Raw genomic sequence first — 23374 nt, forward strand, 5'->3', positions numbered from 1 at the left:
AAGTCTTGAGGTATTCGATTAGGATTTTTAAAGACTTCATGAATTCCACCAAAATCTAGGAGTATTCAATTAGGACTTTTAAAAATGAATAAAAGTACAGAGGTATTCAAAATATCATTCATACTTATGGAATTAGAAAATCATGGATAATCATGGACTTTGTAGTGTTAACTATACATACCAAATTCTAATAATTTTTCAGCCTCCAGACCAAAGATTTGAAAAAGTCTATCAAAGTTTACTCTTAAAAAAAAAAAAAAAGGTCTATCAAAGTTCTTATTTCTACGCACGAAGAAGTTGGTCATTCATCATCTCTCTTTCTTAATTTTTTGTCGTTTCTCTAATCTTTTATGATATCAACGTTTTTTGATACCCAACATGTTCATTGTAGTTGTTGAATGTGATTTTTGTTTGTTTTTTTTTTTTTTCAATTGTGATACTTCGAACCTTAATAGCAATAAAAATGATTTATGAAACCTTAAAACCCAAATATTGTGGTCTACCCCTAAGACCTTTTTTTTTATCAAGAAGAGACTTCATTAATAATGAACTGGTTACACTGAGTTTGGGCAACATCTCTAACACAGAATTGGCCACTGGAATTCACACTAGAAATCCATACTGACTGACTGACTCAACTACAAACTAAAACTTACACAACAACTAAAAGGCAGAGACAACTTGCGCAGGAGCAGTGAATGCCAAACTCGCAACTTCGTCAACACTAACTCGCCACCCAGAGTCCTCCTGACCTGCCTTTGATCGACCAAGTCTACACTCGTTGTGACTTCGAACCCGACCAAAGTGAAATGCTGGACCATCAGACCTGAGACTAAACTAAACCCAACTCCATTGCTACCTTAATGTCAACACCAGCAATCCACAAATGCTCCAAATCGCCATCACCTCCGACCCGAAACCAGAAAGGAACGACCCCCTAAACCCCTAAGACCTTGAACAATGTTGCTATGGCATACTAAATTTTATCTTATTAATTAATTATTCTCATTAATTTGAATTTATATTATGATTCAAATTCAAAGAAAGGTTGAACAATTGAATTTCAATTGATTGATTATAGATCAAGACAGTGACCAATATTGCTACAATATATGTTAATCGGCGAAAACAAAATTGATGAGAATAATTAACCATAAACATCAAGTGATTTATATTGTATATTTATGTTATTGGGAGATTAGGAATGAGAACAAACTCGCTAGACAGACTAACAATCATTCATTTGAGTCAATTTCTATTAGAAGATACTTGAGCATTGAAGAGACAACGAGTTATTATCTTGTTTTGTGTTTGGGCTGCATTTATTTTGTTTTTTGTTTGGATTAATTTCAGTTTACCCCCCTGAGGTTTGGGGGTGTCATCATTTCACCCCCCAAACTCTCAATTTCACTTTTTTACCCCCTGAACTTTCCAATTTCAATCAGTCGTGTCCAATTTCTCCTATTCCGTCCAAATTGGACGTTAACTCTGACTTTTGAGGGGTAAAATGGTCATTTCAAGACAAAAAAAAATAATAAAAAAATAAGTTTTTTTTTTTTTTTTTTTTTTTTTCTGTTACTTCGATTTTTTTTTTAATTTTATTTTGTCTTCAACCTATACACCACAAGTTATAATAGGTTTATAAAAAAAAAAAAAAAACTCTAGGTGGTTAAAAGCCGCTCGCTGGTCTACGATATTTATTATATATCTCCGATAAAGTGAAGAATTTTAGGATATATCCCCAATAAAGTGAAGAAATATCTGTAAAAAATAATTTTACACTTTATCTGTAAATAAATATATGTATATCCCCAATAAAGTGAAGAAAAATCTGTTTAAAATCATTTTTTATAGATATTTATTTACAAATAAAGTGTAAAATTATTTTTTATAGATATTTCTTCACTTTATTGGGGATATATCCTAAAATTGTTCACTTTATCTGAGATATATCACAAATATCGTAGACCAGCGAGTGTGTAAAATCATTTTTTACAGATATTTATTTACAGATAAAGTGTAAAATTATTTTTTATAGATATTTCTTCACTTTATTGGGGATATATCCTAAAATTCTTCACTTTATTAGAGATATATCACAAATATCGTAGACCAGCGAGTGTGTAAAATCATTTTTTACAAATATTTATTTACAGATAAAGTGTAAAATTATTTTTTACAGATATTTCTTCACTTTATTGGGGATATATCCTAAAATTCTTCACTTTATCGGAGATATATAACAAATATCGTAGACCAGCGAGTGTGTAAAATCATTTTTTACAGATATTTATTTACAGATAAAGTGTAAAATTATTTTTTACTGATATTTCTTCACTTTGATATATGGACGCATTAGCCTATATATAAACCTATTATAACTTGTGGTGTATAGGTTGAAGACAAAATATATAAAAATAAAAAATAAAAAATAAAAAAAAACAGAAAAAATAAAAGGAATTTTTTTATTTTTTTTTATTTTTTTATTTTTTTTATCTTGAAATGACCATTTTACCCCTGAAAGGTCATAGTTAACGTCCAATTTGGACGGAATAGGAGAAATTGGACACGACTGATTGAAATTGGAAAGTTCAGGGGGTAAAAAAGTGAAATTGAGAGTTTGGGGGGTGAAATGATGACACCCCCAAACCTCAGGGGGGTAAACTGAAATTAATCCTTTTTGTTTTTATATTTTGTACATGCTAGGAAATCTGTAGAAGTCATTCATAATAAAGTATATAGATTTTCATGAATCAATAAAAGTCTGTTGCTAAAATCAATGGTTTTAAGAAATCCATAACAGTCTATCAACTTTTTAAAGAGTCTGTGGACTTTTCAAAAAATCTGTCATTTAAAAAAAGTCTGCACAAATCCAAATACAATACACCCCCCTTAGTTTTAATTCCCGCAAGAATTTTTATTCTTGTTTTGGGTTTTTGGTAATTAACTGAAACGCATTGTTGCAACTATTTCTATTATTTGGAATTAGTTTCTTATGCGAAGTTTGTTGAGGTAAACTTGACGATTGAACTTGGAATCTCGGGGAGCTTTACATCAAGACCATACATTTACACAGCAATGGCTTACCAGACCCTTTGGCTGTTACCGTCCCATGTGATTCATGGCCTCACTCCAAGTATATCATTGCAGACAAGAGAATCTTTTTAACCAGCAAGGTTTGTTGGTTTTCTTACATCAAATCAATCCACATATTTGATTTTGCTTTCTAAATTGTTTGGTTAGGTTGTTAAAAAATTGGTATTGACCAGATTGGGATGACTGATATCACTATTGAAATATTAGCTAGGTAACATGAATGTTGAAAAAAGTGGGAGAATTGTTTTGATTTATATAAAGAAATTTTCAAGAAATCAATTATTGATAATGATATAGCTATGGGCCATTGGCCTTCCCTAGACAACTATGGGGCCAAGTCCCTTCATTTTTTTTTTTTTTTTTTTTAAGTAATAATCTCCTATTCAAACTCCGGATCATCTACGACATACATCATTAGATGATCTTTGTTGGATCAATTATGCTTTTAGTGTAGCTTTTAAAGTTCTATTATTTGATGCCGTAAACATTGGTTCCCACTTCCTTATCTAATTTATAGTCTTTTCTTATTTAAAAAAAAAATCTCCAAATTATTGAATAACACTAAAGTTGCACAAAAAAAGAAATGAGACAAATCTTGGTCACAAGAACTAGTCCCCCAACTCGTGTAATGTGTTAGTTAAGACTCGCATAGCTAACGGAGATTCGACCACTGATGTATGACTTTTACAGCTCATCTCGCGATTTTCCTAGCAATCAAACTTCATTAACGCCAAGAAAGTTTTTTTTTTTTTTACTTTGTCAAGAGGAACTCAAAGGCTTCCTAGGCCCAAGATAAACCCCTTCGGCGCCTGTGAAATGCTCCAACTGTGCATTGCAGCACAGTGTCTGACCACTTTGACAGCTTCGGGGTTCGAACCTATTAACGCCAAGAAAGCTAAGTCTTATGGTGTCAATGAGAATTGAATTTACATGCCATAAATGTAGTCGAACCAAGCTACCAACTCGTATTTCTGTTCTCAAAGAGAGAATGCAACTTTGAAGATGCTAACAATCTGATCGTCTTGATAGTAGCTACTACCTTTACCATTTTTCTTCAACTTTGCCGAAGATAAGATCCAAACTTTAGGGATTAATTAATATCAAATTTCCTTTATTTGTATAATTATTGAGGCAATTAGAACATGAACAGGTCAGTAAATTTAGGATTTGCATCAAATATTTACTAGCATATCGAAGCCATGTATATAGCTAGAAAACCAAATCAGGCAGGCAGACCACAATAAAACTCAAGGAACAACATTTGAATAGTAGGACTAGAGCTTCATAACATTCTCATAGTATTACATAACCTATACATGACTATAGTAGAATACTTTAAATCCAGGACAGACCAAGCTTGGCCACAAACAGAAGATAGAATAGTACTGGCTCAAAATCTCACATTATCATCATCTTCATCTTCATCCAAAGCACTGATCAGTTGGGAGGGGTCCTGGAATGGAGCCCTGCTGAACAAACTGGATCCCAAACACGACCAAAATGGCAAGCAAAGACAAGTAAGACAGACCCTCAACAGCACCAAGCAACCCAAATGGTCCATTGGGCAGACCCGAGCCTGTTTTGGTCTTGGTGTACAAAGACCAACCCACTATTCCCAGCACAGCTAGGTAGCTGACACCTTCAAGTGCACCGATGGATCCACCGGGTCCGGGAGGCAGGCCACACCCGGTGGTCTTGAGAGTGTAGAGGGACCAACCAATCACCGGGTTGGAGACTAAGCCGCCAGCTATGGCTATTTTCTCTATGGTGGTGCTGCTGGTTTCTTCGCTGGTTTGCTTGGCCATGGATAAGACCTTGAGTTGGGTTTGAAATCTGGTTGTGTTTGTTCTAAATGTGAGACCATTTGCTGGGTGTGACAATAGAGGAGTGGATGCTGGTGTAAGAAGCAACATTTTTGAGGTTAGAGAGATGCAAAGAGTCTGAGAGGGAGCTGCTGGTTAGCCTAGTTTGCTGAACTCACTCTGCTCTTTAATACCTTATCCAACAAAGCCATTGGTCACATACTGGTTTGATATATTTACCAAACACCCAGGGATGCGACTCAATTTAAGACCAACAAGGATTTTATCTAATTGTAGTTGCATGATGTGAATTCAGACTGAAATTTATTCTCAACATGTCATCTCACGTGAGATTTGAGTTGAGAGATGTTGAGTGAACGTCAACTGATTATGTTGAAGACCTTGTGCCCTACCATATACAAGTATGAGGATTGATCGAAACTGACATACAACGGGTAAAGATGTTTAGCCAGAGAAGATTATAAAAATCAACTCACAAATTGTAAATATCAGCTGTATTTGTATGTTACTTTATTTGAAGGAGTGCAATAGCATTCTGATTATGGAGAGGAAGTTCAACTTGATTTGCAAACAAATACTCTATTTTAAAAATTTTCAAGCCTTGTTGTTTAAGGAAAATAAGGGTTCAATGATCCAATAGACCACTCATCTCTTTATGAGTTTATTGTTGTTATTTTGTTTAAGTTTGATTCATTTTAAAATCATGTAATGCTGGACTTGATACATGTTTTTTGTTGGAGTTCCCTCCTCATTTAAAACTCCTATTAGTTACATGTTTGATCTGTCACAAAGTCCAAGTTGGACTCTATGTCTTGGAGAAAAGAAAAGAAGCCGTTTCAGTTTTCCTAAGAGCTGAGAAGAGTGCAGCTGGTATTGGAAACAATAATAGTCATTGTTTCTTGGTGATCCCTTCATATTCTCTAGAAGGAGCTGGAGAGAGTGTGAGATCTGTATAAGGAGAGAAAAAGAGAAATCAATCCTTCTTGTACAGCCTATTGTGTATGTTAACCAAGAGTGATTCTTGAAAGTTATTCCTCTAGTGATCTAGAGAGATTGGAGATTGTAATTGTGGAAGCTTTCGGAAATCGTCCCGTAGTTTTTCCCTTCACATTAGAGGGTTTCCACGTTAAAATTGTTGGTGTATTTGTTACTATTTTAATTCTCTCATTTGTTCTGTGCTTGCTGGTTTAGAAGCTTTTGTGGTTTGTGTTTGCTGCATAATTATCTTATTATTTCAACATTTTTAATATATCAATTTGATTTGATAAAAGAAAAAAGAGTAATTTAATGTACTCCGATTGTATTTGTTACGCTTTGAAAAAAGATGAAAAAGATCTCAACTAAATCGAATGAAAATTTCTTTTTAACTTTGTTTTAGAGAAACTTTTTGTCTGCCTCTGGTCTCAGAGACTAGAATCAGCTGGCAAGGGGCCGATATATAATAACACAAAGTAGAGGGGGGTTGCGGAAAGCTGCTTTGCTTTGAGGCGCTTTTTGAGGCAAAGCCGTCGACTAGTTCAGCTGGAGCTTCCGAAGCCGGTTACCTACAGGCTACACTATAGTCGTATAACTATTTGCAATCCAACCAATAGACTCCAACCACCTCAGCTTCAGGGTAACACTAGGGTACATATACAAACACAATAAGAACCAAGTGCATCTCATTTGGTGTGACCGCGTTCCCTTTTCCTTTGGCTTTGTTAAAGATGGGAACACTTGAATCATTAGGTCCCATGTCACATGTCTTTACCTCACAAATCATTTGCCACCTGGTAAATAAACATACAAAATTTACACGTCACCACCTGCCAAACATATAAAATAAAGTAGTGAAGCACATAAAGAAAGACCCAGAAGCCAACTTGATTGAATGGAACATCATTCATTCATAAAAACTATCTACAAGGCGTTTTACATAATCCCCTTTTTCTCCAACAAAAAAAAAAAAAAAGACCTGGTTGGACAAACATAACCAAAAACAAGAAGAATTTGAGTTCTGAATTTTCCCTCCATATACCGAAACTGACTCCTTCCGAACTAGGACCGCCAATAACTGCCATTCGAATCACCACACTGTAACGGCTATATGTAAGGGGGGATCAAAACACCAACGACTTTTTGAAAATTCAAAAGCTCCATTGCATCCAAGGACGCAACGACTCTTTCCTTAACACACCATAATCATATATTATGTTTGTCCAAGAAGATCCATGAAAATAACTAACCGGTCTCTCTCTCTAACCCACCAACCAATCTAATCTAAATCTGAGTTTCTTCTCTGTTTCCAAGCTAAGAAAAAAGGCATCAAGAACACAAACATTTGGCAGGGATCCACTGAGCGTCAACGGTGCTTCTTCGAAGACTTGCTGTACTCAACCACATCATCATCTTCCTCGTCGTCCTCACCATTGTCATCTGAATCTGCAGCTTCATCTCTTTTTCTCTTCATCTGTGAAGAAGACGAGGGAGGCAGAACCTGAACTTCATCGTCATCATCCTCTTCGACTTCCTCCTCATCTTCTTCACCATCCCCTTCTTCATTTTCTGCGTCCATGTCACTGACGCCAGCATCTTCTTCCTCAGCCTGTGCCACTGGTTGCACTAAGTAACCTCCGCCATAGTCTTCCTCCTGCAATCCAATTCATATTTCTGTTAGCTCATAAATTTAGCAATGATAATAAGAAAAACATAAGGTGGACCAATTAATATGGACTGAAATTCAGTACAAATGCACATCCAGGAAAATAGGATCCAAAATTTCAAAACAGAGGGAAACATCAAATTGATATCAAAGGATTCATCGGAAGAACAGCACTACTGATCCTTGTGAAACTAACTAGCACGGTCCTACTTTAAAAAGTTTCCATATCAAAGATAAGCTTTTACTGAGCAGAACTTCCTCAAATTTCGGCACCGGCATTACAGCCATCAAAGCAGAATAACATGGATTATTACTAGTTTCTCTGTCAACTTATTACCATGACATATGCAATTATAACAGACACAAGTCATATCAGAAAAAAAAAAAAAAAAAAACCAGAAAGAAAATATAAGAAATAAAAAAGGGGACTTCAGATATTTATCACTATCAACAAGATAAAATCTATGGAATTTTCTATAGCATATGTCTGCCTCGAACTAAAAACAATAGAAACCAGAAACAAAATATAAGAAATAAAAAAGGGAACTTTGGATTAATCCTATCAAAAAGAAAAAGTCTATGGAATTTTCTGTAGCATATGCATGCTCTGAAGATTCAAAAAACATAAAACCATACATCAAAAGTCATATTCAGTACACTGACATTACATGAAATCAGATGGGCCTAAAAAAAAAAATAATAATAATAATAAAAAAGTCTTTCTAACAAAAAAAAAGGAGAGCGGCATTAATACAAAATCAAAGAGGGGTTTAATGGAAAAATGTTTGCCCCATATTTTAAAAAGAGTCGGGCATTTATCACAAAAAAGATGTTTTCCAATATGTTTTAAACTCCCCTAGTGTTGGAGACTTGCAAAAACAAAAATTTCACATTCAAAAAGACTAAAAAATTAAAAAGCTAAAACAAATTCACCAGGAATTAAGCAGAGCAGCCTCAGACTTTGGATCAGAGCAGAAAATCTAAAGAAAATATACAAGCAAATATATCAAGCAACCAATTTCACCCAACGTGAAGCAGATATTGCATGACAATCTTATCATTAGTTCAGGAGAAATGTCTCTCATTCTCTGCAGGGCACTAAACGAACATTAGTTTAAAAATCAATAGGCAGTAAAAAAAAAACGCAAAAATAAAATCATAGCAAACTATAAATATAAATCAGGCACAATAATATAAAGATAAGGAGCTCTCACCTCTTCTTCGCCATCTTCATCTTCAACTTCAACTTCAAGCGGTCCCTCTTCTTCAACACCCAGCTCCTCCTCCCCGGTCTCTCCATTATCATCTTCATCTCCATCATCCTCTCCTTGCTCATGGCCATCAATCTCTCCTTCTGTGCTTGTTAACCTTCCTGTACTCTCTGGCTCAGCCAAATCCCCCTCATCATTGTCCACTTCCTCCTCCTCCTCATCATCGTCGTCGTCGTCATCGTCATCATCCTCCTCATCATACTCAACCCCATCTTCCTCATCATCACTATCCTCAATCTCATGCACCTCCACCACCTCATCATCCTCACTATCCTCCTCGTCTATCTCCTCTGCAGAGTAGTTCTCATCATCATCCTCCTCCTCCTCATCCTCTCCTCCATTCTCTCCGGCCACGGGAGCAACCCGGAAACCGTTCTCCGTCGGGTGATTCTGTCCATTCACCCTAGTGGCAGTCAAAGTCTCCTCCTCATCGGCGTCACTCTCATCATCCTCATCAACATCCACAACCCCTTCAGCCGCCTCAGTGTGCCCATTACTCATCATCCTAGAAGGCCGATCCTCACCATCGATTTCCCCGCTCCCAGGGTCATCCTCATCTTCCTCATCCTCCTCCTCCTCATCCTCGCTCTCCGGCGGCTCGTTCTCCTCCGCATCCATCTTATCCAAATACTTCAACGACCTAATCAACCCGAAAACCCTAGATCGGTAATCCTTGACACGCGTCACCGGACACTCATACAGATCAAGCGAGGTCAGCTTCAGCTGCGCCAGCGGGGCTAGATCTTCAATATACTGAATCCGGTTGTTGGACAGGTCCAGGTCTCTCAGCGAGTCCAGCCCGGCCTCTACCAGAAATTCAAGCCCTCCTGCGATTCGATTGTCGGAGAGAATCAGGGAGTGGAGGCTTCGGAGCCTCGGGAACTGCTCCAGGGACGAAACGCCCACGTTTGCAATCGAGAGATGCTGAAGGTTCTGGAACTTCTCTAGAAGACCCGGAGGGGGTAGCCGGCCCTGGACGCACTTCACCGCACCATCTAGAGTCAGGCTTCGAGCCGAAGCGTGGTCTGTCTCGCCGTCCAGCGCTGTCTCAATGGCTCGCTCCCAGATCTCATCCATCAAATACCCCACGGTTTCTTATCTCATACAAAATAATTTCACAATCTCACCTCTATTTTTTTTTCAACAAATCAAATAGATTCACAACATAGAACAAACCTCCTCACAGAAAGACTCTGAACCCTAATTTTAGCCCCAATTCCTAATTGAAAGATCAAAACGACACCGAATTCAAACCCCCTCTCTCTTTCTGTAAAACCCTAATTTTTTTAGATGTGTGTACGGACTCTCTTCTGCAAGCTGGAGATGGAGATGGAGAGGAAAAGAAGGGCCCTAAATTTTTTTTTGTTTTCCTCCTCCTTCCTCTTTCTAATTTTCTCTCTCCTCTTCGTATTGGGCGAGTGGGCGAGTCGGGATAAACCTCTAAGAGAAGGGGGCTCGCGTGGCTAGGGTTCGGGGAGCTGAACCTACCCAGACTATTAGCATTATTGCGCCATTATGAGCCGTCAGATTAGAAAGGCGCGGATCGATGACGTGGATGTATTGGACGGTCCAGATTGCAGCTTGTTGTGTTTGTTTGTAGAGGAAGAGAGAGAGAGAGAGAGAGAGAGAGAGCGGGGGAGGTTAGGAGAGAGAAGATTTCGGACGCGCATGAAAGACACGTCACTGTGGTGTAAATATCGGGAAGAATTAAATATATGCCCTTGTGATTTGAAATAATTACGAGATTGCCATGATGCTTACCTTATGCATCATGCATGACAGCATGATGGACGATCCATGACTACGACACTATTTTGGTGGTAGCATCTTTCACACGACGCGCCGTTGTTTCTGACCAAAAACCAAGGAAAGAAAGGTCAGCAATACTCCTCATTGTTATACTGCGTGAGCACCATAATTAAGATGAGACTTAGGGATGAAATTACCAAGTAGTGCTTCGATTTGGCACCGAATTACGGAAAAATTTAATTGATCATGAAGCTAATAATGTGTCACGTCTTAGGCTTATATACAACATAAGAATCACTTGTACCACCTCAGGCATCCCCACTCTGTTTGGAATTTTCACTTCCATTTTGACCCCTGCTACCTCTAAGCTCAGTGTAACCTGGTCCAAGCTTTGGAGGAAGCGAATATTGAACATTTGGAGAGGAACCTGAGGAAGGTGGGTATCGAAACTGCCTGGCAAGTGAACTCGAACTTGAAGTTGGATTTCGATTACCAGTAGAACCCTTTGTGTCCTTGTCCAACTTGTGCTCGAGGTGTTGGTTACTCTGTGGCGTATCGATGTCCATTGCTACGGCAATATTCTGTGACTTTAGTACTGCTGCACTTCCAGAAGTACCAAATGGAACCTGGGATTGCCACAAAAGTGTTGAAAGGTTCACCACTGGTGACTGTGAAACTCGAGAATTAACTGTACTGTCAAAATCCTCTTCTTCGGTTGGCTCAACGTTCATATCTAATCCCTCTGGTTTGTCAGGTTTTATCTCCGGCTGCCTCTCTCTGTTCAAAAAAACTGGTAGTTCAGGTAAATCAGCTTTCGGTGCTGAAGATCGTCCTGAAGCAATTACAGTAGTAGGAAATGCTCTTTCTGGAGGAACAGCCGGAGTATAATTAGATGGGAGTAAATCATCCCAATTTTCCAAGAGTTCCTTGTAGACTTTCCGGAGAGTGACTTCGGTAAGACCAGTCACCTTACAAATCTCTGCCTGAGTTTTTCGCTTGTCTTCAAGCTGGCAGGCTAAATATATAGCAGCCGCAGAGATGCTAATGGGGTTTCTGCGAGTGCAGAAGCATTTGTTGATAACAACCTCTCCAATATGAGTTGCAAGTTTCTACAAAAAGAATGTGAATTATAAGATAACAATTCACTCGGTCTAATATTAAGTCGAAGTTCAGCACTATTAACATACATCACAACTTAAGTCACCAAGCCAAGCTAATTTCTGTGAGGAATACAATCCTCTAAACCTCATTCCATATACTGAATTTGAGGATATTGCAAGATGACAGTAAAGCAATTAAGAAACTCATCAAACACATTCTGAAGGTGATTAAGAAACTAAAATGTCATTTCCAGGGTTTATTAAACTATGCTTTCATTCTCAACAAATAACTGTTTTACCGCTTTCATTAGAACTTAGCAAAAATTGTGCTTGACCAAATGTGAGATAATTATGGTCATAATATTCAGTCGTGTAAAGTTACATTGAAGCTCAGACTTAAGTCACTGAGTGAAACCAAAAACATGTGAGGATTACAAGCTCACTCCATACACTGAGAGATGTCAAATGCCAGTAAAGTAAAGCCAATAAGAGACTCATCAAACACATTGTGAAGGTGGTTAAGACTTAAGAAACTAGTATGTGAATTTTAGGGTTCATTAAAATTGTGCTTTCTTTCTTAACCAAAAGAAATTGCGCTTTCATTCACTTTCAATAAGATGAAACTAACAAACTGTAATTAGAATCCAGCATACATTGTGCTTCACCAGTTGTGAAATAATTTCACCTTGAGAACACAGTTCCCAAACTACTCATTCTAGTCTGGAACATATACAAAAAACTATAATCACTGCATTTTCCCAAATTTTCCCCATGTCATATCTCTTTCCTTCAACAACCATCTAACAAAATAAGATCAAGGCTTTTGCCGGCAGCAGACTCATATCAAATAATGTATATCAGGTTATCAGTGCTCAGTTCAAGTACCAAATTCTGGACCGAAATAAAAATACCTGAGCAGACGTATTTAGCTGGAGGAGAGTGCAAAACCTCGGCATGTGGACCGATATGGAATTGCTGTTGATAGGCTGACTTAGTTGAAGCGCTTCCCCAAGTATCTTGATGTACTTACCAATTTCCTTCTGCGCTACATTAGCTGCAATTGAGATCTCCTGCATTATAGAATCAAACGCCAAATCATGACTAGAAACCACAAAAGTCAACTCATTATTAAGAACTTAATGAGCAACAGAAATGGCTGCAACTGAAACTCCATGATTCACATCAATAAATCTTCTACTAATAACTAACACAAAAGTTGTCCTAGTAATTTACCAAAAACAGTACTACTAGTAGTGCTACATTATAAAACAATTCACCAACTTTGAACATCAATTACAATTACAGACCTAATTAGCATTTCATATATAGACAATTACCAAAATAGAAAGGTGAGAATTGAGTACCTGAAGGGTTCTGGGTTCTTGGGCCTCCCTAATGGCCTGGACGAGAGCAGCAGTAGCTAGGGCTTCAACGCTCCGATTCCTCAAGCAAGTAGTGGAGCAACAATCCCTGAACAACTGAAACGCGTGGTCCGAAATGTCATAATCCAATCCCAAAATCGAAGCCACGTCGATGATCTGCATATACGCCCTGAGATTGTCGACCACGACGGTGGAGGAGGTGGCGGAGGCGGAGGACAGTTCGAGCACGCGCTCGAGCTCGGCGAGGTGGCCGGAGAAGGAGAGGGAGGAGCGGAGGTAGAGTGGGCTGGGCTCGAGGGACCAGGTGGAGAAGGCGGTGATGAATCCCGTGGGCTCGAACGGGTCTTCGACGTCGTCGTTTTGGGGTGGCGGAGGAGGGGTTGGGAGGTCGGAGGTGACGAGGCAGAGAGGGTTGTCTTGGGCGCGTAGGTGGAAGAGGTGGTGGAATTGGGTTTGGCGCTCTTCCACCACGCGCCCGCAGGAGGTGCACTCCGTGATTGAACGACGGGAGGTTGTTGTCGCACAACGGCCTTGTCCGGCCGAGCAGTACGGGCACTTCATTTTACTTCTCGTTTGCTCACTATTGCGTCAAACTCTTCTTCGTCCCTTATTTAGGGGTCAACCAACTTATATAGTTACACACTTATGCATACAATTTCTTACACCCTAGTACCATAAATGCTCCGAGTTCAAAACTTCAATACTCCAATATACTATAACATCTACTTTTTTCAAAAAAAAAAAAAAAAAAAACATAAAAAGTTGATCATCCGGAACACTGTGATATAAAATAGACCATCTCGCAAGCTCACAGTATAATGTCTAGCGAGTTGGTCGGTCGACACACAAAAATGTAGCAATATAATGTACCATTGAGAAGCCTTGTTCTCACATTCCCTAGGTAACGGTGATTCAGAATTCTGAACCCTAGGTTTGTCAAATGAGGAACTCACATTCAGAATAACAAAAGTTACCTACCCTTTTGACTTGGTCTGTAAAGTTGACCATAAAATTTAAGAAATTAAGAATTACAAAGCTGTGATGTTCTGTAGGACAACACACAAGAAGGGATCCCCTCAAAAAAAAAACACACACAAGAAGGGATATCAACATGTAAATGCTCCACAAGGCACTCAAAAGGTGAGAAGGCTACATAAATCTTTTTCACTCAAATTTTATAAGAATAAATATCAATATCAAAATTCCTGCACTTTTAACTCATCTACTTGATAGGTTCTTTCACTTTTACCACCATGGCAAAGTTTGTGATTTGCAAAACTGGAACAATGAGAACCTAATTCAATACATTGTTTAGTTTTTTTTTTCCTCCCTATGAAAACATGAACTGAGTATGACTGCACATCACTACCACTCGCAAACTCTGGGCAACACATGAGCAGTTGTAATTTCAGGATAATTGAGGCAGACTTGATCTGCGGTTCATAACATTCTTCATATCATCGACCACTCTTCGTTGAGGACAAGAGTTCCCTAGCTTTATCTGGATGCTTCAGTGCTTTTGTAAATTCCCGTGCGCTCTGATATGAAAAGACAAAACTTGTTAAGTCTTACAGTACATAAACATATGCTTGTAATAAGATAAAGGCATTCATAAGGTGTGCAAATACACGAGAACCAAATAGCAAGGCTTATGTTTAAACTGTTAGAGTGCACAAGGTAATGATATAGGCATTCATAAGATCACGAATAAGATGTCCATGCCAAGAAACTAAATGAGTACGTTTCATAAATGGACTGACTTTAAAATATATCTGTACCAACTACATAACTCTATTATGTTCAAAACACAAACATATTAACAGATGCTAAGAACCATAAGCACCGTGTTTGTTCAAGAGACATCTGGCAGGCATATGAAGACCTTCCCAGAATAAATTTCAAAACATCATTCATAAGAGATATTACAACTGTCTTGTGCTAGGATGAATAACATGCACAGATAACCCCATAGAAATATGGAAAGATTATGCAATGCTAATTACTCTTTAGAAGATTTAGCATTTTTATAGTATAATGGCAAACTAGCATAATGCAAGTGATCTGAGAGGAGGCACTAACACCAAAGTGATCAAAGAAAGTCGATACACCATCAATTGCTCGATACTCGTGCAGGTCTTTGGTATAAAATCCTGGTCCCATGCACAAAACCTCAACTTCTTGGGTTTTAATTTGGTCTTGCATGATGCAAAAACAGAACCAGGCAAAACAGGAGAATCAAAACAAAGCCAGCCAGGACAAATACTCCAATAAGAAAAGCCTATCTCAATCATCTCTTCTGAATGGAGTAAATGACTGTAAATCGCAGAAGATGTGTATGAGCATCCTGCATATCTATACATGACCTGTCACAGGCGTCCAGTGAGCTAGAAGTGGCTGAATCTGAACTTGACTTCCTATAACTAAGGGAAACTAATGCACAGATACAGATCCTACTACGTAACCTGCACGTCTCTCATTCTGTCCTACTCTGAATGATTCACTTTGCATCTGAGTTGCACTTGCAAAATGAATCCGTTACCTCATACATAGGGTGAAGCACAATTCTCAGCAAATAGTCCCTTTGTGAGCCTACAATCCGGGTGGCAGCCAAGTATTGTTACTTGTCAGATGCCAAAAGCAAAATGGTTATAAAAACACAACTCCATGCAGCCAAAATGTGAGTTGTTACTTGTCATGCCCATGGCTGGATCTTACTCTATGTATGACTGAACAGTGATAGATTTGTGGATCTTAATCGAACCAGGTGACTAAGTTTCCAAGCGCTGTGATAGGTAGTAATTAGAACTTATGGAAAATAAGATCATCTTCTAGATGCTAAGTTGCTAGTGCTAACACTAGGTATAACTAGAGATACTCCATATATGCTTTCCACTCTTACAGCAGTCCTCATATCTGCCACTTAGATATCTTATATTGACACTAGGAGAGAAATGATGGCAACTTAAATACGTCAGAAGGGTTGTAATAGGGGAATTACGGGGTCAAGTTTAAAGCATTCCCAGTGGAATTAAACAATCCAACAAGAACGAAAGTAATACAATGATAACAGTTGTAAATACAATACAACAAGCCTTTCACTCCATACCCTAGTGGTATAAACAAACAGGAAGATTGATAATGCAGCAGAAACGCAATCATCCTTTACTCATTGTTGAATAGATGTTAATGCCAAGTATGAATGTTCATATCATGGAGAGAAGGCAATTGCAAACTTTCTACTTAACCCCAAACTTCGAAAAAAACAAAGATCCTGTACAGTTATGCTACATTGCTTCATGGGTAGTCAAAGATAAGTTAACTAACAAACAATTCACCAACCCAATCCTTGAATGTACTTCCTAATCGGAATATCGAACTTCCTATACAACAATGTAGTTTCAATATGCTTGAATAGCTAAGGAAACAAACACAAAGGGGCCGGGTACTCACAGCAGATTGGACCGGAGGTGGATCGAGATCGACTGACCGCACCGACATCTTTGCGATCTCGGAAATGGCAGAGTCACGAACACCAGGGAGGTCACTGGTCAAGTCCTCATAAGCAGCCTCAAAGGCCTCCTGCCAGAATCTGGGTAATCTGATCCGACGGCTATTAGTGTACACATCCCACATGTGCTCCACCACCTTCTCCCTCTCCTCCATTTCCTGCAACACCCCCGAATCACAGAGATCCAACTCAACCAATCACAACCCACAAAACCTAAACCCCAGAAGAAAAACAACAATATAAATAAAATTCTCGGGAACTCACGAGGACGTCGAGATCGTCGTGAATAGGGGAATCAAATTCGTCGGAGAAGCGATTAAGGTTCCCGGCCGACCACCGGAGCGTGACGGTGCCGGTGAACATTGACCAGAACGCCAGCAGCAAAATCGCCGCCAATGCCCAGAACTTGTACCTGCCTTTCCCGAGTACTAGGCTCGAATCGGAGCTCTCCCTCTTCCCGCCGCCCGCCGCCGTCGTCGGAAGGCCATCGTCATCCTTCATCTCCGATCAATTTTAAAAATCCAATTAGGGTTTTTTCGAGTAGGGTATTTCTATATTTTTTAGCTTTGCCCTGTAAAACCCAGTTGTGGCATTGTGGACTGTGGACTGTGTGTGAGATTGAGAAAGGGGAAAGGGAAAGGAGTAGAGAGAGTGATAGAGCTTCTCTGAGAGGTGGTGGATTTTGCTGTTTCAGGGAAAGGCAAGGGGGTGGGGGAGGTGTAGGGTATTACTGTGCGGGCCACCACATTTTGATTGGAGTTGACATTTTAATTATTAGGATTAAGGCGGGGAATTTCTGGCCGTTGGATACCGCATGATCTTTATTTTTGGTCGGGTCTTAATTTGGATTTGATGCTCCGACTTGACACTTGACATTTTATTTTTTTAACGATTTTTAATTTTTTATCGTGCATTGAGGTGGGACTTGGTATCGGTTCGGATTTTGACCGAACCGTAAACTTGCACCGACGAAATTAGTTGTCTAAATTTTCAAACTGAAATTGACTAGAGTAGTTTTTCAATACCTAAGTTGTCAATTTAATTGACAGTGTTTAGAGAGCCCACTTTTGGTTTTAGTAAGTTTTTTCATTGATCAATCAAAGGAATGGATATGAAGGTTCGAGGAGGAATCAATCAGGTAGATTGGATGAATTGATTCAATGCAATAGCATGTGATTTTAACGATGATACCAGTTGCATATGATTTGAGTTCCGACTTCTATGATTTTGCTTTAGTTCGATGATGATGTTGTGGATTTGAAATAGATTTTTCCACTCGATGTCATCACAGTAATTCCATCTTTAAGGATCATTATTTAACTCTATATCTAAATTTTCTTCAAACTTTAAAACTAAACTAACAACTCTTGAGATGCACCTAATTAGTAAACCCCATCAGATAAACATATGCTATGACATATTACATCAACAAATCATGTCACACAAAATAGATACATTAGCAATATTTTTATTTAAAATATGTGCATAAATTTAAAACCTCAATTATCTTTATTTGATAGAGACTTTTTATATTATTTTAGGACATTCTCTATATACTTATTGTAATCAGAAATTTAGGCTCAATGTCCCCCCTTTGTAGTTGACAGTTTCATTAATCAAGGCTTAAGGACAGCTAACCGCACCAGGCCTTTATTCAAAAAAAAAAAAAAATTCTCGATTATCTTTTTATGATTAACTTATTCAAGAGTTCACTCTCTTTTTAGCTCTTAATAATAATACAATTTATAAGCCCCAAGTGGTAACATGGCAAAGCCCATGCTATTTTTATTAAAAAATAAAAAATAAAAAAAAGTCCATGCTATTTTGAATGTGAGCACCAAACTTAAAGGGGAATGGCAGGATGAGACCAAGTGTCGTCGAATTTATCCTCCGGCGACAACATAGTAGGAAAGCTGTGCGTATGGTAATTATGCTACGTTGTAATCGGGTTACATATCGAGTTATCTTTCCGTTATGTCACCACTATGTCAAAGCAAATAGAGCCGCCAGTAGTATGCTCTTTGCTAGTTGGTGCCTAGTTGAATACATTTATTCAGTAGAGACGCATGATATTATTTCAGGACGTTCTCTGGATACTTATTGTAATCCGGGGTTTAGGCTCAATGTCCCCCCCTGTATTCGACAGTTTCATTAATCAAGGTTTGATGACAGCCGCACCAGCCCTTTATTAAAAAAAAAAGAGGAAATGGCATATATTTAGTAACATTAAATCTATCTTTATATAATATACTAGCTTCATACCCATATAATGAAAAAATAAGTGATGGTGAAAATTTATTATCACCTTTCTTAATTTAATGTCTGCTCTTTTTTTTTTTTTTTTTTCTTTTTTAGTAGAAGAGGTCATCCATTATGCAGCTCAGCAAGCAGTACAAAAACGATCCTCCCCTATGGGGGCGACAGAAAGAACCGTTCCGTAGAAACTACTACAAAGCCAACCCTAACTAAAAGAGCAAACCAAACTAGTAATCTCCTAGTACACCTACCTTCTAAGATTAAGCACGAACAAAGAAGAGTAGAGCCCTGAGGAATTAAAAATAACACCCCGAAAAACGAGGCTCAACAGGGTCTCTCTTTTCTTTGCGATCTTTCCCACTCAAAGCAAGAAATAAACAGGCCAATCATCTTTCAGAACAAAAAGATGAAGGCCCAAACTGAAAATGAAAATGGGAAACAGTATAGCTGTCCAAGCCCAAAGCAAAGCTCTCTCAGCCCAATCCCAATGCCAAGCCCAGTCAACCCACCTAGGGCAAACTCGAAGTGAGAAGACAGCCCTGCCCCCACTACCGACCACCACTCGCCGGAGGACGTCGCCCGCTCTGCCCCCTTCACTGGTGGGGCCCGATTCCAGGCGAAACAGTTCAGACGACGAGCAAAACGCCATAGACCCGAGCTCATCCCCGTCCTGCCATCGAGCTTCGTCGCAATCTGCGCAGCCACCGATGTCAGAGCTCGCAGCCAACATCCCTGCCACCGGGTTACCACCAGCAAAAGCAGCTTCCTCTGATGAGTAGAAAGAAGTCATCCGCCCTACCAACAGAGAGTCTGAGCCCGAGGGAAACAGAGTCGGTCTCATCTCCGATAGCCTCAGATCGCCATTAGAGATGGCAGACCCTTTGGTCAAGCAAACCAGCAGATCATCGTCTTCCACCACAGCAAGGTCACCGACATCCCAACCCAAGATCGGATCACCGCTCATCCGCCACCTAGATGCCATCCCTGCAAACGAGGTCGCATCTTTCACTTCACCATCTAGTTTGGACGCGGAAACAACAGCGCCCCCACCCTATGAAATCAACACCATCTCAGCGCCACCCAGCACAATGAAGAAGAGAATAAGCAGACTCAAGTCTGCCATAACCACCATTGACGAGCAACAGCAAGCATACGAGAAACCGCCGCCCTTAGGAAGAGGATTCCGAAACCCTAGCAGAGCGCTAGGTCTATAAAAATTAAAAAATTTAGAAGACAAGATTAATAGTTGAAAATCACATTTGATTAAAAACATATATTAAGCGAAGTTATCTAAATTTCTTTTGTGATCTTTAAATAAAATATCAATTTAATGCCTGCTCTTTGTATTGTTTAGTTTATCATAATAATAACAATTTAATAATTTAATTTTTATACAAGAAAAAAGGGTATTTAGACATTTTTAAATTTAACCAAAGTCTTGGACATCAGACTTTAACCTCCATCTGTAGTAATAAAAATTGGTATTTTAGATGTTTTTTGTAATCAAATGTTTAAGCTCAATGTTACCCCTTTGTATTCAAGAGTTTTATTAATCAAGGTTTGAGGGCAGTAACACCAGCTCATTATCTAAAAAAAAAAAAAAAAAATTTAACTACCATCCATGAAAATATAAAGATATTAAATCTCTCATTTATGAGTAAAAGATCGTGAGTTCGAGTCACGAATAACAAATTAGTATGTATCCTCGAGATTAACATTAAACTCGATGGTTTGTATATTTTACCTCAAAATATTTACAAACCATCGCATATGCATTGCCATAAAACTACGTGAAAGAGGAAGATCACATGGGGTACCAAAACTTTTAAGATCATAAAACTATGCATCAAAAATAATCTCTCTTTATATAAATGAAAGATTTTAAGTTTTTCAATAGTTGAACCCAGGATTAACACCACAGTAGAGGATATTGTATTATAAATACCTCAAGATATTTACAACAAGATCACTTGCAAGAAGATCACATGGGCTGCCACAGCTCTTTTTAGTCACAAAGTAGTGAAGGCCCATCATGAGACTCTGCCTAAGAAGGCCCATCATGAGACTTCCACTCTAGTGACTCCACTTTAAAAACTCTTCTGGTATCATGAAATGTAAATTGGATTCATGCAAGGAGAGATATTCTACATCCATTGAGAAGAACTTTTATGGTTCCGAACTCCGAAGTGATAGGTACCTAAAATGGCGCTGTGACTACATCCCTTAGTTCAGATAATCGGTATCGACCTTCTGAATACTCAAATTCGTCAACCGAATCCATCATCTCCTCTCCAGTTGGTTTCATCACGCTCACTACTGGCTGTAATCCCTACAAAGTCAAAATTACTTTATGATCCACATCAAATTAAATTGATTCTCTCTATAAATTTCCAGCACTCTAAAAAATTAAAATCTTAACCGTGAATCTCTCTCTCTCTCTCTCTCTCTCTCTCTCTCGTAGAAATCTCAACTATGAGCATATGAAACCCTATCACCATTAATTCTCTATCAACGAGTTGTTCTGTACAAAGATCTCTACACTTGCAAAAAAATCTCAGGTATGTGAGCATATGAAACCCTATCACCATTAATTCTCTATGAACGAGTTGTTCTGTACAAAGATCTCTACACTTGTAGGAAATCTCAAGTATGTGAACATATGAAACCCTATCACCATTAATTCTCTATCAACGAGTTGTTCTGTACAGAGATTTACCTGAGTGAAAATGCGCTTTGCTTCTTCTAAATCCTTTGTATTCATCACGTACTCAGCTGCCTCCTGCAACCCATAACAACACCACAAAACCCAGGTAAAAAGTAAGAAAAATACAAAACTCATACGCAGAATTAGAAACCCATAAAACTTATATGAAACATACCCTTGCATATTGGATCTGATGAAACCCCAGCGTTCTCGGCTCACTTTCTATCGATGACTTCCTTCCAGTCCGTACCAGCTGCGACGCGCCTTCCATTACTCAGAAACAGAAAGATCGAGAAAGAGATTTATAGGTTCAAGGAATGAAAATGGTGCAGAGGACGACGTAAACTGAAGGGTCTACCGTCTATATATAAAGCAAAGTCGCGAGGCAGAGCGATGAGGCACGTAGTGTGTGAGCTACTACACCACGTAATGTAACGTGGCGGCTTCAGACCATAGAATCTGTATACGTGGCAAGCATGGGGTGGGTGTACGGGTGAAGACGACATGTGGCGACTGATAGTAATCTCATTCCTTTGGTTGGCCGACCTTTCCAAATCAAGAATATCTGAGCGGTTAAAGGTGGACACTTGGGTGCATCATAGTGCTTCGTAAGGAGACCGACCAGGAAACACCACGAAGACGTAAGCGGGTCAAGTACTTTGTGTGTTTTACTACTTCAATCAGAGACCAAGTTCGATCATTCAAGCTACGTACTTGCAACTAAAAATCATCAAGCTAGTTCTCTTAATTAACTACTAGCTCATAAAAAAACCCAAATTGAGTTTGATTCACACCCACCCCCATCTTCTCTCCTCACAGATCAGGTAGAATCTGATGACAGAGCAACGTTTATAGCTAACCGCATGACTACTTTGTGGTAGCTAGTGAAATTGTCCATCACTATAGATTGATCTACGAATCCCTTTAAATATTCTTAAGATTTAGAAAAGAAATTTTGTCCACGATAAAATTATATAAACGATCTCAACCCATAAAGGTTTCCGAAAACAACTATATTACTGTTAATTATCGTAGTCACATTTTTTTTATTCGGGATATCCTAAATATGAAGGTTTTTTTTTTTTAACTCTAACAAATATTTAAGCTAATAATTTGTCAACCATAAGATGTTATGGGATTGTTTGGCCTGAGGTGTTAACAGGTTGGTTTGAGACGAGACGGCCATTAATATTGGTTTAAGAGATGAGTTGGCGGCGCAGGGTGGGACTAGAACGTCTTCTTCAGGCGGTGATGATGGTGCCATCGAGTTTCGCTGGTGGTTGGGACGCGGGGACTCAGAGTCCATTTGGAATCGAGTCTGCTGCCACTCTCTCGTTTAGGCAGCTTCTCGGTGATGGCAACCCTCGAGTCGTGGTGGCGGGGTACGCTTGTGGCAAGTCGAGGAGGGGGTGTTTCACTTGCGTTGGCGGTTCAGCCGGTTCTGAGGGTGTGGTGACGGTCTTGCAAAAGGACCCTGCGCTGGGCCCGCTAATTGGGTCTAAGGTTTTGACATTCCTTTGGGCCTTTTGGCCTGTAATTAGTTAGATTTTTCATTCTAAATCATCTCCTACCTTTTTAGGGATTTATGCACTTTTTTTTTTTTTATAATCGAGCCAGTAGGGCGAATATATATTCATTAAAAGCCAGAATATGCCATTACATACCCTTCCGCTGCCATTTAGACAGACAAGAAGATAGTGGTTGTACACACAATGGTACCTAGAAAATAGACTCACTCATTGTACAATCAATACGTAGACATTTGGTACTACGTTGGAGGCGCTAGAAAGATCCGGCTCTCCCAACCTACTCTTAACCAATAAATCTAGTTGCCTAGAGACATC

The 23374-nt window shown here is 38.9% G+C and overlaps 5 protein-coding genes across 6 annotated transcripts; all 5 read right to left on the minus strand.

The window, feature by feature from the left end:
- Positions 1–4337: 4337 nt before the first annotated feature.
- LOC133727264 (uncharacterized) lies at positions 4338–5330 on the minus strand. Its single transcript, XM_062154867.1, has one exon. The coding sequence runs from the start codon at positions 5007–5009 to the stop codon at positions 4518–4520; it is 492 nt and encodes a 163-aa protein (XP_062010851.1). The 5' UTR covers positions 5010–5330; the 3' UTR covers positions 4338–4517.
- A 1428-nt stretch (positions 5331–6758) lies between these two features.
- Positions 6759–10550, minus strand: LOC133718353 (acidic leucine-rich nuclear phosphoprotein 32-related protein). Its single transcript, XM_062145185.1, has 2 exons — positions 8775–10550; positions 6759–7548 (listed from the first exon to the last, which is right to left on the minus strand). The coding sequence occupies exons 1-2, from the start codon at positions 9906–9908 to the stop codon at positions 7261–7263; spliced, it is 1422 nt and encodes a 473-aa protein (XP_062001169.1). The 5' UTR covers positions 9909–10550; the 3' UTR covers positions 6759–7260.
- Positions 10551–10777: 227 nt separating this feature from the next.
- LOC133718344 (plant-specific TFIIB-related protein 1) lies at positions 10778–13711 on the minus strand. The gene is made up of 3 exons (XM_062145174.1): positions 13045–13711; positions 12592–12750; positions 10778–11689 (listed from the first exon to the last, which is right to left on the minus strand). The coding sequence occupies exons 1-3, from the start codon at positions 13621–13623 to the stop codon at positions 10889–10891; spliced, it is 1539 nt and encodes a 512-aa protein (XP_062001158.1). The 5' UTR covers positions 13624–13711; the 3' UTR covers positions 10778–10888.
- Positions 13712–14212: 501 nt separating this feature from the next.
- Positions 14213–17254, minus strand: LOC133718396 (uncharacterized). Its single transcript, XM_062145234.1, has 3 exons — positions 16835–17254; positions 16513–16728; positions 14213–14600 (listed from the first exon to the last, which is right to left on the minus strand). The coding sequence occupies exons 1-3, from the start codon at positions 17069–17071 to the stop codon at positions 14520–14522; spliced, it is 534 nt and encodes a 177-aa protein (XP_062001218.1). The 5' UTR covers positions 17072–17254; the 3' UTR covers positions 14213–14519.
- A 1702-nt stretch (positions 17255–18956) lies between these two features.
- Positions 18957–21869, minus strand: LOC133718401 (uncharacterized). Of its 2 annotated transcripts, XR_009850282.1 has the most exons (4): positions 21706–21869; positions 21543–21605; positions 20772–21155; positions 18957–20034 (listed from the first exon to the last, which is right to left on the minus strand). XR_009850282.1 is itself a non-coding variant. In XM_062145244.1 (3 exons), the coding sequence occupies exons 1-3, from the start codon at positions 21799–21801 to the stop codon at positions 21024–21026; spliced, it is 291 nt and encodes a 96-aa protein (XP_062001228.1). In that variant the 5' UTR covers positions 21802–21869; the 3' UTR covers positions 20673–21023. The 2 variants fall into 2 exon arrangements, 1 of the variants encoding a protein (XP_062001228.1); XM_062145244.1 differs by lacking the exon at positions 18957–20034 and having other exon boundaries at positions 20673–21155.
- Positions 21870–23374: the final 1505 nt, after the last annotated feature.

Source organism: Rosa rugosa, chromosome 1, assembly GCF_958449725.1.
Source record: "Rosa rugosa chromosome 1, drRosRugo1.1, whole genome shotgun sequence".
NCBI lineage: Eukaryota > Viridiplantae > Streptophyta > Magnoliopsida > Rosales > Rosaceae > Rosa > Rosa rugosa.